Source organism: Seriola aureovittata, chromosome 20, assembly GCF_021018895.1.
Source record: "Seriola aureovittata isolate HTS-2021-v1 ecotype China chromosome 20, ASM2101889v1, whole genome shotgun sequence".
In the NCBI taxonomy this organism is placed as follows: domain Eukaryota; kingdom Metazoa; phylum Chordata; class Actinopteri; order Carangiformes; family Carangidae; genus Seriola; species Seriola aureovittata.
In genome coordinates this window covers 16,333,297-16,351,697 of record NC_079383.1, presented here as the reverse complement: position 1 = coordinate 16,351,697, position 18,401 = coordinate 16,333,297, and the positions used below count along the sequence as shown (strand labels likewise).

The 18,401-nt window shown below is 32.1% G+C and overlaps 1 protein-coding gene across 1 annotated transcript; it reads left to right on the top strand.

Moving 5' to 3' along the window:
• The first annotated feature begins 276 nt into the window (after positions 1-276).
• arl8 (ADP-ribosylation factor-like 8) lies at positions 277-18,366 on the top strand. The gene is made up of 6 exons (XM_056364209.1): positions 277-725; positions 3,549-3,609; positions 3,694-3,841; positions 15,001-15,084; positions 15,287-15,438; positions 16,607-18,366. The coding sequence occupies exons 1-6, from the start codon at positions 680-682 to the stop codon at positions 16,653-16,655; spliced, it is 540 nt and encodes a 179-aa protein (XP_056220184.1). The 5' UTR covers positions 277-679; the 3' UTR covers positions 16,656-18,366.
• Positions 18,367-18,401: the final 35 nt, after the last annotated feature.

Below are 18,401 nucleotides of genomic sequence, written 5' to 3'. Positions count from 1 at the left end.
GTACCAGGCTCAATAGGCTACAGTATGTATCCTAAGACCCACAGTAGCTCCCGACTGGCTGAGTCAGGGAAAATACAACATTTAGAGTTTTTAAAAACAATATTTTAACTGTGCAAGAATTAATATGAATCCAGTGAGCTCGCCAATAAATGTGATAACACCGGAGATGGTAGTTTACACAACTCTGCACTATTTCAGGGGTAAAAAAAAAAAAAGCCAACGAAAACGCCACGACGTCATTACGTAACCGGAAAAGGAGTGAATGGTCTGGGGTGCGTTTTTCACCGTACCACCGCCAGCAGCTAACGGGCAGCAGAAGCCGTGCAAGCAGAGTCAACGCGGAGCTGCTCTGAATACCCCGTGTTTGTACAATTTGAGGAGAATTTGGCGACACGTTAAACCTTAGATAGTAATTCACCACCTCTATGCGACCGCACACCGTTTTATCCTCGCTTTAATTAGGATTTTGATGCTGCCGGGGCGCATGGAGCCCGTGTTGAAAAGGTCGGTGAGGTGTTTTGCGGACAAGAGATCATCCAGCTAATGTTAGTTAGCCTCAGTCAGCCACGGATCGTACGGTGTGGACTTGAGAGTGGAGAGACTCGGTGCTGCTGCCCACTCTGCTAACGGACGGACGGACGGACGGACAGACAGACAGACACTGGTATTAACCTAAACAATGGGCCTCATATTCGCGAAACTGTGGAGCTTCTTCTGTAACCAAGGTGGGTGTCGGTGAAATTGTCACGGCTCACTAACCTCCCGCTAGCTGCTCAACCGGGGATAATGTGAACTGTTTAACCCATTAGGTTAAAGTGAGCCACAAAAGCCATAATAACAGATTGAGAAGAATTATGTGACTTCAGGACTCTGGCTGCACTGCCTTTTCTTTGTTTAACTTGAAAGTCAAAACAACCAATTAAACTGCAGCTTCTCAATACAACCAACCACTCCAATAGTTAATCTCTTTATCAGTTTCACAACTAACATGATTATCTTAAGTCACTGTAAGCATGCAGGAGCGTATTCATCGACTTGTCAATCAGCTTTAAATTACTTTCCAGGACATATCACATTACATAACTTTCCCCGTCTTTCTGGAAAACTTGTTCAATGTAAATAGTCTAATTTCTCTGTTGGCAAATTGCTTCACTTTCAAATAACAACGGTACAATTGTTGCTCAGTATAACAATTATTAAGCCAAATTATTTTTTATACAAGCACCCACTGAGCTGACTTGGAGTCAAAAAGTAAAGAATACAGGAATCAAAAGTGTTGTCAGGATTAGTGGGGCTGATTTGGAATGATTGTTTGTACACATTTTGCTTAGAGTTAGGTATAATGGTTGAAATCTGTGTCTGTGTTTGGGTCTATGATTGAATTTACTATTTTATGCCTTACTATTTGATTACTTTTTTTTATTCCTTACTATGCTATGACTTTTTATGCCTAACTATACTATGATGTTTTTATGAATTACTATACTAATACTTTTTATGCCTCACCATACTATGACATTTTTAATGACTTACTAGACTAGGACTTTTTATGCCTAACTATACTATGATGTTTTTATGACTTACTATACTATGACTTTTTATGCCTTACTATACTATGACTTTTTATGCCTAACTATACTATGACTTTTTATGCCTTACCATACTATGACATTTTTAATGACTTACTAGACTAGGACTTTTTATGCCTAACTATACTATGATGTTTTTATGACTTACTATACTATGACTTTTTATGCCTTACTATACTATGACTTTTTATGCCTAACTATACTATGACTTTTTATGCCTTACCATACTATGACATTTTTAATGACTTACTAGACTAGGACTTTTTATGCCTAACTATACTATGATGTTTTTATGAATTACTATACTATGACTTTTTATGCCTTACCATACTATCACATTTTTAATGACTTACTAGACTAGGACTTTTTATGCCTAACTATACTATGATGTTTTTATGACATTTTTAATTATTTACTATACTATGACTTTTTATGCCTTACTATACTATGACTTTTTATGCCTAACTATACTGTGATGTTTTTATGAATTACTATACTATGATTTTTTATGCCTTACCATACTATCACATTTTTAATGACTTACTAGACTAGGACTTTTTATGCCTAACTATACTATGATGTTTTTGTGACTTACTATACTATTACTTTTTATGCCTTAACATACTATGACATTTTTAATGACTTACTAGACTAGGACTTTTTATGCCTAACTATACTATGATGTTTTTATGACTTACTATACTATGACTTTTTATGCCTTACTATACTATGACTTTTTATGCCTAACTATACTATGATGTTTTTATGAATTACTATACTATTACTTTTTATGCCTAACTATACTATGATGTTTTTATGAATTACTATACTATTACTTTTTATGCCTTACCATACTATGACATTTTTAATGACTTACTAGACTAGGACTTTTTATGCCTAACTATACTATGATGTTTTTATGCCTTACTATACTATTACTTTTTATGCCTTACTATGACATTTTTAATGACTTACTATACTATGATGTTTTTATGACTTACTATACTATTACTTTATATGCCTTACTATAGTATGACATTTTTAATTATTTACTATACTATGTTTTTATGGCTTACTATACTATTACTTTTGATGCCTTACCATAATATGACATTTTTAATGACTTACTATACTATGATGTTTTTATGACTTACTATACTATGACTTTTTATGCCTTACTATACTATGACGTTTTTATGCCTAACTATACTAAGATTTTTTTTGACTTTACTATACTGAGTTTTTTATGCCTCGATATACTATAACTTTTTATGCCTTACTATGCTATGTTTTTCACTTACTGCACTGTGACTTCTTAATGCCTTACTAAACTATGACTTTTTAGCATCATAATGATGCCAATGGCAACGTGTCAATTTAGTTGTGCTGTCAGGATCATCACAGGGTAGCTCCTCTTTAAGGAAGCAATAGACATTCGGCATCCTCCAAAAAGCCAGTGTGGTTCACAAAGACAGTCGAAACTGCAAACCCTCTGACCAGACTTCCTTCCTCCCCAACAGCCAGAGGCCTCAGATGGCCGGAAAAGTCAAAACACTGAAGTGGGATATTTTAACATGTATGTGTCACCTGTGATTCTGCGGTTAGTTGTTGGTGTTTGCCTGCTCGACAGTCGTCAAAGCCCTGCCTGCTGGTTTTATGAATAGTTAGGATTTACTGCAGTCTCAGTGATGCTTGGAAAAATGTGGTCAGGAAGTTTTAGGAAGGAAGGAAGGAAGTTCAACCTTTATGATTTTGGGCAGCACTCAATGACATGAACGCATTGTATAGACTGAAAACAGATGTACTTATGATATACTCTGTGCCACGTATTGTTTATACAGTGACTAACAGTGAAGAGATTCATTTACATACGTTTTCTTGATAATGATGTCCTATTGAGGACTTTGTTTTTCTATAGATCACTGAAATCGCTCAGTTAATTTACTCTCTATTTTGCAGAGCACAAGGTGATAATTGTTGGACTAGACAACGCAGGGAAAACCACTATACTCTACCAATTGTAAGTAGTTTTATTGTTAAATTCCCTCCTTGTTTGCTGTGTCTAAACTTGCAAAAACTCACTTTATAATTCTGTTTTACAAAGTCTGATGAACGAGGTGGTCCATACGTCTCCCACCATCGGAAGCAATGTGGAAGAAATAGTGGTGAAGAACACACATTTCCTGATGTGGGATATTGGAGGACAGGAGTCGCTCAGGTCCTCCTGGAACACCTACTATTCCAATACAGAGGTGAGAAATACAAGCTTTACTTTTCCTAGTAGTGTTTTTTTCTCCGTTCTGTTCCTGAGCGTGGCAGCTGGTGTGTTTGTTCTGAGCACAGGCAGCAGAAGGGGCCGCCCAAGTCATAGGTCACCCTTTCACAAAACCGCCTGTCTGAAAAGCAAAGCTGGGGTCAGCCTCTGCCATGTTTTTGGAGAAGGGAGCAGGAGAGGAAGAATAAGACAGTCACGGCACAGGCAGATGTGTGGCGGATTTTATAGAACGCTCTTTACAGAAGCATGTGAATTTATCTTTCCTGATACAACATCTGCCCCAAACTTTTTTATTCTAGTTTCAGTGGTAGCGATACTTTGTCGTTTTTATGACTTACTATAGTATGACGTTTTTTATGCCTTACTATACTATGGCGTTTTTTATGATGATTTTATGCCTTACTATATTATGAAGTTTTTTATGCCTCACTGTACTATGACATTTTTTTCTGCCTTATGATGTTTTTATGCCTTACTATACTATGACGTTTTTATGACATTTTTATACCTTACTATACTATGATGTTCTTATGCCGTTTTTTACGCCTTATTATACTATGATGTTTTTATGCCATACTATACTATGACGTTTTTATGCCTTACTATACTATGATGTTCTCTATGCCGTACTATACTATGACGTTTTTTATGCCTTACTATACTATGGCGTTTTTTATGATGATTTTATGCCTTACTATATTATGAAGTTTTTTATGCCTCACTGTACTATAACATTTTTTTCTGCCTTATGATGTTTTTATGCCTTACTATACTATGACGTTTTTATGACATTTTTATACCTTACTATACTATGATGTTCTTATGCCGTTTTTTACGCCTTATTATACTATGATGTTTTTATGCCATACTATACTATGACGTTTTTATGCCTTACTATACTATGATGTTCTCTATGCCGTACTATACTATGACGTTTTTTATGCCTTACTATACTATAACCATTCTTATGCCTTACTATATATAGTATGACATTTTTATGCCTTACTATACCATGACCTTTTTATGACGTTTTTTTACGCCTTACTGTACTATGACGTTCTTTATGCCTTACTATACTATGTCGTTTTTATGCCTTACTATACCATGTCGTTTTTATGACATGTTTATGCCTTACTATACTATGGCGTTTTTATGCCTTAATATATTATTACATTTTAATGACGTTTTTTATGCCTTACTATACTATGTTTTTTATGAAGTTTTTTATGCCTTACTATACTATGATGTTTTTATGCCTTACTATACTATGACCTTTCTTATGCTTCACTATACTATGACGTTTTTATGCCTTACAATACTATGACGTTTTTATGCCTTACTATACTATGACGTTTTTATGACATTTTTATGCCATACTTTACTATGACGTTTTCATGCCTTACTATACTATGACGTTTTTATGCCTTACTATACTATGATGTTTTTTTTATGAAGTTTTTTTATGCCTTACTTTACTATAATGTTTTTTATTACCTTTTTTTTATGCCTTACTATACTATGGCGTTTTTATGACATTTTTATGCCTTCCTATACTATGACGTTTTTTATGAAGTCTTTTATGCCTTACTATACTATGATGTTTTTATGATATTTTTATGCTTTACTATACTATGACGTTTTCATGCGTTACTATACTATGACGTTTTTATGACATTTTTATGCCTTTCTATACTATGACGTTTTTATGCCTTTCTATACTATATTTTTATGCCTTATTATACTATGAAGTTTTTTATGCCTTACTATACTATGGCGTTTTTATGACATTTTTATGCCTTACTATACTGTGACGTTTTTTATGAAGTTTTTTTTGCCTTACTATACTATGACATTTTTATGGCATTTTTATGCCATACTATACTATGACGTTTTTATGACATTTTTATGCCTCTCTATACTATGACGTTTTTTATGAAGTCTTTTATGCCTTACTATACTATGATGTTTTTATGACATTTTTATGCCTCACTATACTATGACGTTTTCATGCCTTACTATACTATGACGTTTTTATGCCTTACTATACTATGACGTTTTTATTACTTTTTTTATGCCTTATGATGTTTTTATGCCTTACTATACTATGACGTTTTTATGACATTTTTATACCTTACTATACTATGATGTTCTTATGCCGTTTTTTACGCCTTATTATACTATGATGTTTTTATGCCATACTATACTATGACGTTTTTATGCCTTACTATACTATGATGTTCTCTATGCCGTACTATACTATGACGTTTTTTATGCCTTACTATACTATAACCATTCTTATGCCTTACTATATATAGTATGACATTTTTATGCCTTACTATACCATGACCTTTTTATGACGTTTTTTTACGCCTTACTGTACTATGACGTTCTTTATGCCTTACTATACTATGTCGTTTTTATGCCTTACTATACCATGTCGTTTTTATGACATGTTTATGCCTTACTATACTATGGCGTTTTTATGCCTTAATATATTATTACATTTTAATGACGTTTTTTATGCCTTACTATACTATGTTTTTTATGAAGTTTTTTATGCCTTACTATACTATGATGTTTTTATGCCTTACTATACTATGACCTTTCTTATGCTTCACTATACTATGACGTTTTTATGCCTTACTATACTATGATGTTTTTATGCCTTACTATACTATGACCTTTCTTATGCTTCACTATACTATGACGTTTTTATGCCTTACTATACTATGACGTTTTTATGCCTTACTATACTATGACGTTTTTATGCCTTACTATACTATGACGTTTTTATGACATTTTTATGCCATACTTTACTATGACGTTTTCATGCCTTACTATACTATGACGTTTTTATGCCTTACTATACTATGATGTTTTTTTTATGAAGTTTTTTTATGCCTTACTTTACTATAATGTTTTTTATTACCTTTTTTTTATGCCTTACTATACTATGGCGTTTTTATGACATTTTTATGCCTTCCTATACTATGACGTTTTTTATGAAGTCTTTTATGCCTTACTATACTATGATGTTTTTATGATATTTTTATGCTTTACTATACTATGACGTTTTCATGCGTTACTATACTATGACGTTTTTATGACATTTTTATGCCTTTCTATACTATGACGTTTTTATGCCTTTCTATACTATATTTTTATGCCTTATTATACTATGAAGTTTTTTATGCCTTACTATACTATGGCGTTTTTATGACATTTTTATGCCTTACTATACTGTGACGTTTTTATGAAGTTTTTTTTGCCTTACTATACTATGACATTTTTATGGCATTTTTATGCCATACTATACTATGACGTTTTTATGACATTTTTATGCCTCTCTATACTATGACGTTTTTTATGAAGTCTTTTATGCCTTACTATACTATGATGTTTTTATGACATTTTTATGCCTCACTATACTATGACGTTTTCATGCCTGACTATACTATGACGTTTTTATGCCTTACTATACTATGACGTTTTTATTACTTTTTTTATGCCTTACTATACTACGACTTTTTTATGCCTTACTATACTATGTTTTTTATGAAGTTTTTTTTGCCTTACTATACTATGACATTTTTATGACATTTTTATGCCTCTCTATACTATGACGTTTTTATGACATTTTTATGACTCTCTATACTATGACGTTTTTTATGACGTTTTTATGCCTTACTATACTATGACGTTTTTTATGACGTTTTTATGCCTTACTATACTATGGCGTTTTATGACATTTTTATGCCTTCCTATACTATGACGTTTTTTTTGAAGTTTTTATGCCTTACTATACTATAACATTTTTATGACATTTTTATGCCATAGTATACTATGACGTTTTTATGACATTTTTATGCCTTTCTATACTATGATGTTTTTATGCCTTTCTATACTATATTTTTATGCCTTACTATACTATGACGTTTTTATGACATTTTTATGCCATACTATACTATGACGTTTTTTATGACATTTTTATGCCTTTCTAGCGTTTTTATGACATTTTTATGCCTTCCTATACTATGACGTTTTTTATGAAGTCTTTTATGCCTTACTATACTATGATGTTTTTTATGACATTTTTATGCCTTACTATACTATGACGTTTTTATGCCTTACTATACTATATTTTTATGCCTTACTATACTATGAAGTTTTTAATGCCTTACTATACTATGGCGTTTTTATGACGTTTTTATCCCATACTATACTATGACGTTTTTTATGACGTTTTTTATGCCTTACTATACTATGACGTTTTTTATGACTTACTATACTATGACGTTTTTATTACTTTTTTCATGCCTTACTATACTACGACTTTTTTATGCCTTACTATACTATGTTTTTTATGAAGTTTTTTTTGCCTTACTATACTATGACATTTTTATGCCATACTATACTATGACTTTTTTATGACATTTTTATGCCTCTCTATGCTATGACGTTTTTTATGAAGTTTTTTATGCCTTACTATACTATGACGTTTTTATTATGTTTTTTTTATGCCTTACTATACTATGGCGTTTTTATGACATTTTTATGCCTTCCTATACTATGACGTTTTTTTTTAAGTTTTTTATGCCTTACTATACTATAACATTTTTATGACATTTTTATGCCATACTATACTATGACGTTTTTATGACATTTTTATGCCTTTCTATACTATGATGTTTTTATGCCTTTCTATACTATATTTTTATGCCTTACTATACTATGACGTTTTTATGACATTTTTATGCCATACTATACTATGACGTTTTTTATGACATTTTTATGCCTTTCTAGCGTTTTTATGACATTTTTATGCCTTCCTATACTATGACGTTTTTTATGAAGTCTTTTATGCCTTACTATACTATGATGTTTTTATGACATTTTTATGCCTTACTATACTATGACGTTTTTATGCCTTACTATACTATATTTTTATGCCTTACTATACTATGAAGTTTTTTATGCCTTACTATACTATGGCGTTTTTATGACGTTTTTATGCCATACTATACTATGACGTTTTTTATGACGTTTTTATGCCTTACTATACTATGACGTTTTTTATGACTTACTATACTATGACGTTTTTATTACTTTTTTTATGCCTTACTATACTACGACTTTTTTATGCCTTACTATACTATGTTTTTTATGAAGTTTTTTTTGCCTTACTATACTATGACATTTTTATGCCATACTATACTATGACTTTTTTATGACATTTTTATGCCTCTCTATGCTATGACGTTTTTTATGAAGTTTTTTATGCCTTACTATACTATGACGTTTTTATTATGTTTTTTTTATGCCTTACTATACTATGGCGTTTTTATGACATTTTTATGCCTTCCTATACTATGACGTTTTATTTTAAGTTTTTTATGCCTTACTATACTATAACATTTTTATGACATTTTTATGCCATACTATACTATGACGTTTTTATGACATTTTTATGCCTTTCTATACTATGATGTTTTTATGCCTTTCTATACTATATTTTTATGCCTTACTATACTATGACGTTTTTATGACATTTTTATGCCATACTATACTATGACGTTTTTATGACATTTTTATGCCATACTATACTATGACGTTTTTTATGACATTTTTATGCCTTTCTAGCGTTTTTATGACATTTTTATGCCTCTCTATACTATGACGTTTTTTATGAAGTCTTTTATGCCTTACTATACTATGATGTTTTTATGACATTTTTATGCCTTACTATACTATGACGTTTTTATGCCTTACTATACTATATTTTTATGCCTTACTATACTATGAAGTTTTTTATGCCTTACTATACTATGGCGTTTTTATGACATTTTTATGCCATACTATACTATGACGTTTTTTATGACATTTTTATGCCTTATTATACTATGACGTTTTTTATGCCTTACTATACTATGACGTTTTTATTACGTTTTTTTATGCCTTACTATACTACGACTTTTTTATGCCTTACTATACTATGTTTTTTATGAAGTTTTTTTTGCCTTACTATACTATGACATTTTTATGCCATACTATACTATGATTTTTTTATGACATTTTTATGCCTTGCTATACAATGACGTTTTTTATGAAGTCTTTTATGCCTTACTATACTATGATGTTTTTATGACATTTTTATGCCTTACTATACTATGACGTTTTTATGCCTTACTATACTATGACGTTTTTATGACATTTTTATGCCTTACTATACTATGTTTTTTATGAAGTTTTTTTTGCCTTACTATACTATGACATTTTTATGACATTTTTATGCCATACTATACTATGACGTTTTTTATGACATTTTTATGCCTCTCTATACTATGACGTTTTTATGCCTTACTATACTATATTTTTATGCCTTACTATACTATGAAGTTTTTTATGCCTTACTATACTATGGCGTTTTCATGACATTTTTATGCCTTACTATACTATGATGTTTTTATGACATTTTTATGCCTTACTATACTATGACGTTTTTATGCCTTACTATACTATGACGTTTTTATTACTTTTTTTATGCCTTACTATATTATGACGTTTTTATGCCTTACTATACTATGACGTTTTTATTAGTTTTTTTATGCCTTACTATACTATGACGTTTTTATGCCTTACTATACTATATTTTTATGCCTTACTATACTATATTTTTATGCCTTACTATACTATGAAATTTTTTATGCCTTACTATACTATGGCGTTTTTATGACATTTTTATGCCATACTATACTATGACGTTTTTTATGACATTTTTATGACATTTTTATGCCTTACTATACTATGACGTTTTTTATGAAGTCTTTTATGCCTTACTATACTATGATGTTTTTATGCCTTACTATACTATGACGTTTTTTATGACGTTTTCATGCCTTACTATACTATGACGTTTTTTATGACGTTTCTATGCCTTACTATACTATGACGTTTTTTATGCCTTACTATACTATGACGTTTTTATGCCTTACTATACTATGACGTTTTTTATGACATTTTTATGCCATACTATACTATGACGTTTTTATGCCTTACTATACTATGATGTTTTTATGACATTTTTATGCCTTACTATACTATGACGTTTTTATGCCTTACTATACTATATTTTTATGCCTTACTATACTATGAAGTTTTTAATGCCTTACTATACTATGGCGTTTTTATGACGTTTTTATGCCATACTATACTATGACGTTTTTTATGACGTTTTTATGCCTTACTATACTATGACGTTTTTTATGACTTACTATACTATGACGTTTTTTATGACATTTTTATGCCATACTATACTATGACGTTTTTATGCCTTACTATACTATGACGTTTTTTATGACATTTTTATGCCATACTATACTATGACATTTTTATGCCATACTATACTATGACGTTTTTATGCCTTACTATACTATGATGTTTTTTATGAAGTTTTTTATGCCTTACTATACTATGTCGTTTTTATGACATTTTTATGCCATACTATACTATGACATTTTTATGCCATACTATACTATGACGTTTTTATGCCTTTCTAGCGTTTTTATGACATTTTTATGCCTTCCTATACTATGACGTTTTTTATGAAGTCTTTTATGCCTTACTATACTATGATGTTTTTATGACATTTTTATGCCTTACTATACTATGACGTTTTTATGCCTTACTATACTATATTTTTATGCCTTACTATACTATGACGTTTTTATTACTTTTTTCATGCCTTACTATACTACGACTTTTTTATGCCTCACTATACTATGTTTTTTATGAAGTTTTTTTTGCCTTACTATACTATGACATTTTTATGCCATACTATACTATGACTTTTTTATGACATTTTTATGCCTCTCTATGCTATGACGTTTTTTATGAAGTTTTTTATGCCTTACTATACTATGACGTTTTTATTATGTTTTTTTTATGCCTTACTATACTATGGCGTTTTTATGACATTTTTATGCCTTCCTATACTATGACGTTTTTTTTTAAGTTTTTTATGCCTTACTATACTATAACATTTTTATGACATTTTTATGCCATACTATACTATGACGTTTTTTATGACATTTTTATGCCTTTCTATACTATGATGTTTTTATGCCTTTCTATACTATATTTTTATGCCTTACTATACTATGACGTTTTTTATGACATTTTTATGCCATACTATACTATGACGTTTTTTATGACATTTTTATGCCTTTCTAGCGTTTTTATGACATTTTTATGCCTTCCTATACTATGACGTTTTTTATGAAGTCTTTTATGCCTTACTATACTATGATGTTTTTATGACATTTTTATGCCTTACTATACTATGACGTTTTTATGCCTTACTATACTATATTTTTATGCCTTACTATACTATGAAGTTTTTTATGCCTTACTATACTATGGCGTTTTTATGACATTTTTATGCCATACTATACTATGACGTTTTTTATGACATTTTTATGCCTTATTATACTATGACGTTTTTTATGCCTTACTATACTATGACGTTTTTATTACGTTTTTTTATGCCTTACTATACTACGACTTTTTTATGCCTTACTATACTATGTTTTTTATGAAGTTTTTTTTGCCTTACTATACTATGACATTTTTATGCCATACTATACTATGACTTTTTTATGACATTTTTATGCCTTGCTATACTATGACGTTTTTATGAAGTCTTTTATGCCTTACTATACTATGATGTTTTTATGACATTTTTATGCCTTACTATACTATGACGTTTTTATGCCTTACTATACTATGACGTTTTTATGACATTTTTATGCCTTACTATACTATGATGTTTTTATGAAGTTTTTTTTGCCTTACTATACTATGACATTTTTATGACATTTTTATGCCATACTATACTATGACGTTTTTATGACATTTTTATGCCTCTCTATACTGTGACGTTTTTATGCCTTACTATACTATATTTTTATGCCTTACTATACTATGAAGTTTTTTATGCCTTACTATACTATGGCGTTTTCATGACATTTTTATGACATTTTTATGCCTTACTATACTATGACTTTTTTATGACATTTTTATGCCTTACTATACTATGACGTTTTTATGCCTTACTATACTATGACGTTTTTATTACTTTTTTTATGCCTTACTATAGTATGACGTTTTTATGCCTTACTATACTATGACGTTTTTATTACTTTTTTTATGCCTTACTATACTATGACGTTTTTATGCCTTACTATACTATATTTTTATGCCTTACTATACTATGAAGTTTTTTATGCCTTACTATACTATGGCGTTTTTATGACATTTTTATGCCATACTATACTATGACGTATTTATGACATTTTTATGCCTTACTATACTATGACGTTTTTTATGAAGTCTTTTATGCCTTACTATACTATGATGTTTTTATGCCTTACTATACTATGACGTTTTTTATGACGTTTTCATGCCTTACTATACTATGACGTTTTTTATGACGTTTCTATGCCTTACTATACTATGACGTTTTTATGCCTTACTATACTATGACGTTTTTCATGACATTTTTATGCCATACTATACTATGACATTTTTATGCCATACTATACTATGACGTTTTTATGCCTTACTATACTATGATGTTTTTTATGAAGTTTTTTATGCCTTACTATACTATGTCGTTTTTATGACATTTTTATGCCATACTATACTATGACATTTTTATGCCATACTATACTATGACGTTTTTATGCCTTACTATACTATGATGTTTTTTATGAAGTTTTTTATGCCTTACTATACTATGACCTTTCTTATGCTTCACTATAATATGACGTTTTTATGACATTTTTATGCCTTTCTATACTATGGCGTTTTTATGCCTTACTATACTATGATGTTTTTATGACATTTTATGCCTTACTATACTATGACGTTTTTATTACGTTTTTTTATGCCTTACTATACTATGACGTTTTTATGACATTTTTATGCCTTTCTATACTATGGCGTTTTTATGCCTTACGTTTTTTATTACCTCTTTTTTCATGCCTTACTATAACGTTTTTATGACGTTTCTATGCCTTACTATACTATGACGTTTTTATTACGTTTTTTTATGCCTTACTATACTATGACGTTTTTATGCCTTACTGTACTATGGCGTTTTTAAGCCTTACTATACTATGACGTTTTTTATGAAGTTTTTTATGCCTTACTATATTATGATGTTTTTATGACGTTTTTATGGCTTACTATGTTTTACATGCCTTAGTATACTATGACATTTGACATTTTCACTTATTTTCACTTTATATTTTATTGAGCAAATGATAAATGAATTATTCTTGAAAATAACCAGGAGATGAATCAATAATGAAAAGTCTTTTGTTTTTATTATTATTCTTACACAAAGCCACAGATATACATATACAGACACATAAAAGTAATACAGTAATAGATACCACAAGCGCATAACAATATCAGAGAAAGAAAAAACATCAATAAGTAAAATAAAGCAAAATAAATCATTTCACAGCAGAAATTTCAATCAGTTTTCATCTTGACCTTAACTCTCATTCAATCTTCTTCTACATTGTTGTTTCAACAGTGTTGTAATGTGGAAGACAGATGTTTTGTGCTAACCCACGGTTATGATGTTCTAGCATCTTTGCATTAAAGAAATGTAGAATTCATGACTGAGTGATCTAGAAACCATAAAGATCTATTACAATAGAATTCTTATAGATGTTACTAGGAGCCCTGCAGTCACTATAGTAACCTGTGTTCACCCTTTCTTTTCACAGCCAAGCAATCGTGTAAGATCCTAGTTGTGTTTTGGATCACATTCTTGATGGATTTTGACACGTTTTGATTCATTTGCTTGAAACACAAAAAGTGTCTTTTTCCTGAGTCGTTGCCGTGGTGTAAATGGTGTCTCTCACATCACAAAATTAATGTGCCTTTGGTCTTTTGTCACACAGGGTCACTCTCTCTCATTCAAAAAGGGCTATTAGCATAGCAGTCACCAGTACCCATTGTGAGGCTCTTGGCCTGGAAATGCCCACCCTCTGTGTTGCATTTCAGTGCTGTAAATGACTTTTGAAAAGAGGTTGCTCAGTGTGATTTTTGCATCCCACTCTGCAGTTCATCATCCTGGTTGTCGACAGCACAGACAGAGAGAGGCTGGCCATCTCTAAAGAGGAGCTCTACAGGATGTTGGCTCATGAGGTAAAACTCATCTTAACAAATCTCAGTATGGCCATAAGGAAACAGACTACACAGAACGGACTGTTTTTGTAATGGACATTGATTTTCCGACACAGTTAGCCCTTTCCACTGGGCTACATTGTTTAGAGCTTGTGGTCAAGACGTTGCAGAGAGCAGGGTTGTGGTCTCATTGTTCTCTGTCCTCTCCCTCCATCTCCCTCAGGACCTGCGGAAAGCAGCTGTGTTGATATTTGCCAACAAGCAGGATATGAAGGACTGTATGTCCGCAGCAGAGATCTCCAAATACCTCACCCTGAGCTCCATCAAAGACCACCCCTGGCACATACAGTCCTGCTGTGCACTTACAGGCGAGGGGTAAGACACATCTGTTGATAGTTTTACAAACAGTGGCAGACAGCAATGTTTGCACATGGTTAGCAGAATTTGAATTCACTAAAGGATGGAAAGATGACCTTCCACGAACCCACCATGGCGTTTTTATGCCTTACTATACTATGACGTTTTTTATGAAGTTTTTTATGCCTTACTATACTATGACGTTTTTTATGACGTTTCTATGCCTTACTATACTATGACGTTTTTATGCCTTTCTATACTACCATGGTCCCAACCCTGTCCAGTTGCCAGAGTCACAGTCACTTAATATCTCCTAGGCAACATATCAGTGAGAGTAATAGTAAAAGAAAACAAAGAGTTATTCACAAAAAAATGTACGATGTATGATTTTCTCACAGGACGGACCATATGTGCCATCAGTTTAACAAGTGGTTCTATTTATGCAAACTCGAAAAGTTTATAGTATATAGTATATTTAGCCACCCCTGTGAAACGCACTTTTGACATTTTTGTGTGAAATGAAGAATATCAACATTTTTCTCAGGTTATATGTACATAAGTAGAATAAGAAGAGAGGAGAAATATGACCCTGCACACTTAAAAGAGGGGAACATTTCTACTTGATACCAAATAAGGTATTCAAAAGTAATATTTCTGTATGGGTTGTCTGCCGGTTTTAAAACCTGAGTCCAGGTCAGATTGATTTGAATTATTCATATCAATAGAAACTATAGATGTTTTGGTTTCACCAATTGTACTTCATATCTGGCCTTTAAAAGTGGTAAATTTGACTTGTGCCTTTACTGCAGCCCTTTTAAACAACAGTATTACCGTTTTAATACGTAATACATCTTGGCCTCTTGGACTTTCATTACTCTCATTTGGATCACACAAGTGAAATTATGAAATCAGCTGCTGTGAGTATTTCAAACCACCAGATGTCACTGTGTCTGCTAAGTTTAAAGCCCCGAAGCTTCAGATCTTTTTTTCAGATGAAACAAAACGAAAGCCTCATAGCTTCATTAACCTTTGTCCGCCCATTTCTACTGTTGACCTGCAGTTGGCGTACAAACTGATTTGTATTCACTACATTAAGACAACAAAGGAAGTCACTGAAACCTATTTTAAAAATATGTTTGAGGTAACTGATTTTCAGCCACTGACCTCTTCATCTTTGTTTTTCCAGTTTATGCCAAGGTCTTGAGTGGATGACTTCCAGAGCTGGACTCAGATAGCCCTTCCCTCAGCCATCGGCCTGACTACCTGCACCATCCACAGGGTGGCAAAACAGCTGGCTTATTGTTACTTTTTATTTTTTATTTTTTATGTCAAAGTTGGACTTTGACCTCTGCAGACGGCACAGTACGGGAGCACTGACACGTCTACTTGTTACAGTGGAGCTGATAACTTCTCCCAGTCAATAAAATGCACGACCAGAACTTTTGAACTGACCTGGTTATGGAACAAGAAGGAGAAGAGGATTATTTCAGTTCAGAGGATGTCCAGGTGCGAGGTAGGGCTGCACTGGACACTGAACATTTACACAACTTACATATCATGTTACATTACACCATATCATTTCAGAGTATGCCATAAATGTCACAACGATGCCCAGCTTGGAAAAATATGATGCAGCTCTATTATTGTCATTATTATTTTTCCTCTGTATAAGTTTGTTCATGTTCAGGTCAAATTTAACGGGACAAACAAAGGGATTACAAGCAGTATTGTAAAACCAGTTTTGATGGTGATGGTGGCACCAAGTTTTGCACAGAGCTCATCAGGAGTTTCACACAATAATGTTCGCATGATGTTTTTTTTGTTCTCAATATCTGTTACATGTAATTTCAGTTTCATAAGCTACACTGTTGGTGGTCTTCTCACACTAAAACTTTTGGTGCCGTATTGAATTGTGGTGAAGTACGAAATCTCCCTTTTTATTAACTTTGAGCCTGTACTTGTATGTTATTAAGCCAAATTGTCTAAATTCAAAGTTGGCATGCAAAGATTTTCCTTAAGCAAACCCTCGGAACAAATGGCGATTACTTCAGCTATTTATTTAATTCAGCAAAACATGAAATGGCTGAAACATGATTTCAAGTGCAAGTACAAAGCTCGGTTTTAATAACAGTATTTTAAATTTAAACACAGTGATGCATTATGATTTTTATTTAATTTTATTCTTTTATGTTTGCTTTTATAGACTGCTCTTGCTAACAGTTGATCATTGGTGCTCCACAAGTGTGTGACTGATCCACTGCATCCTAATATAAACATGTCATTAATTTTCTGCTGCCATTTTGGCACATATTCCTCTTAAAACGTTTTATACTTTTTAATCAAAGGGATCAGAACAAGCTGCCGCCATCGAAAAGGTGCCACACATTTACAGGAAGTTGTTACTCTTTAACCACTTGGATTTGAATGTTCAGTGGTTTAGTAGCATTAAGATCTTAATCAATATTTTGACCATCATATAGTTACAATACTTGATCCTCAGCCTTAACTGAGCTGTTGCGAGTGTCTGGAGGACCATATGTGTATGAATCTGACAAACCCCTCATGATTTTTACCCACGTTTCCCTCTTCGAAGCGGTATAAGAATTCCTTGAACTTGCTAACAGATCTATGCACGTGTCACTTTGTTCCATAGTGGCCAAAAGGGAGGAGGTGCATGAGTTTCATTAAGAACTAGTAAAGATCTTGGTCCTGGAATGCCTCTGGGTCTCTAGAATATATTATCCATGGTTGTGGGACAAGGTATTTTTACACTAACAGGAAAAGGTGAACTGTGCAGCCCCCAGACTCTTTGCAGCATTAAGGTTTACAAAATATTTACCTTGGTCTCACACAGCAAGGGAACTGATCTTATACTGTCAGTGTAGTGGTGTATAGTCTGGGTCATGTACTGTTTTGTTTTCAATAAAAGTTTGTTTTGAACTTTGAGCCTGAATCTTTTTTTCCCCCCCCAAAACAAGGCA

What these genes read in the sequence shown, in the direction of transcription:
- arl8 (XM_056364209.1), top strand. Translation starts at nt 680, where the DNA reads ATGGGCCTCATATTCGCGAAACTGTGGAGCTTCTTCTGTAACCAAG. An exon ending in ACAGGATGTTGGCTCATGAG is followed by an intron (nt 15,085 to 15,286) that starts GTAAAACTCATC and finishes CATCTCCCTCAG; the next exon opens with GACCTGCGGAAAGCAGCTGT. An exon ending in TGTGCACTTACAGGCGAGGG is followed by an intron (nt 15,439 to 16,606) that starts GTAAGACACATC and finishes TTGTTTTTCCAG; the next exon opens with TTTATGCCAAGGTCTTGAGT.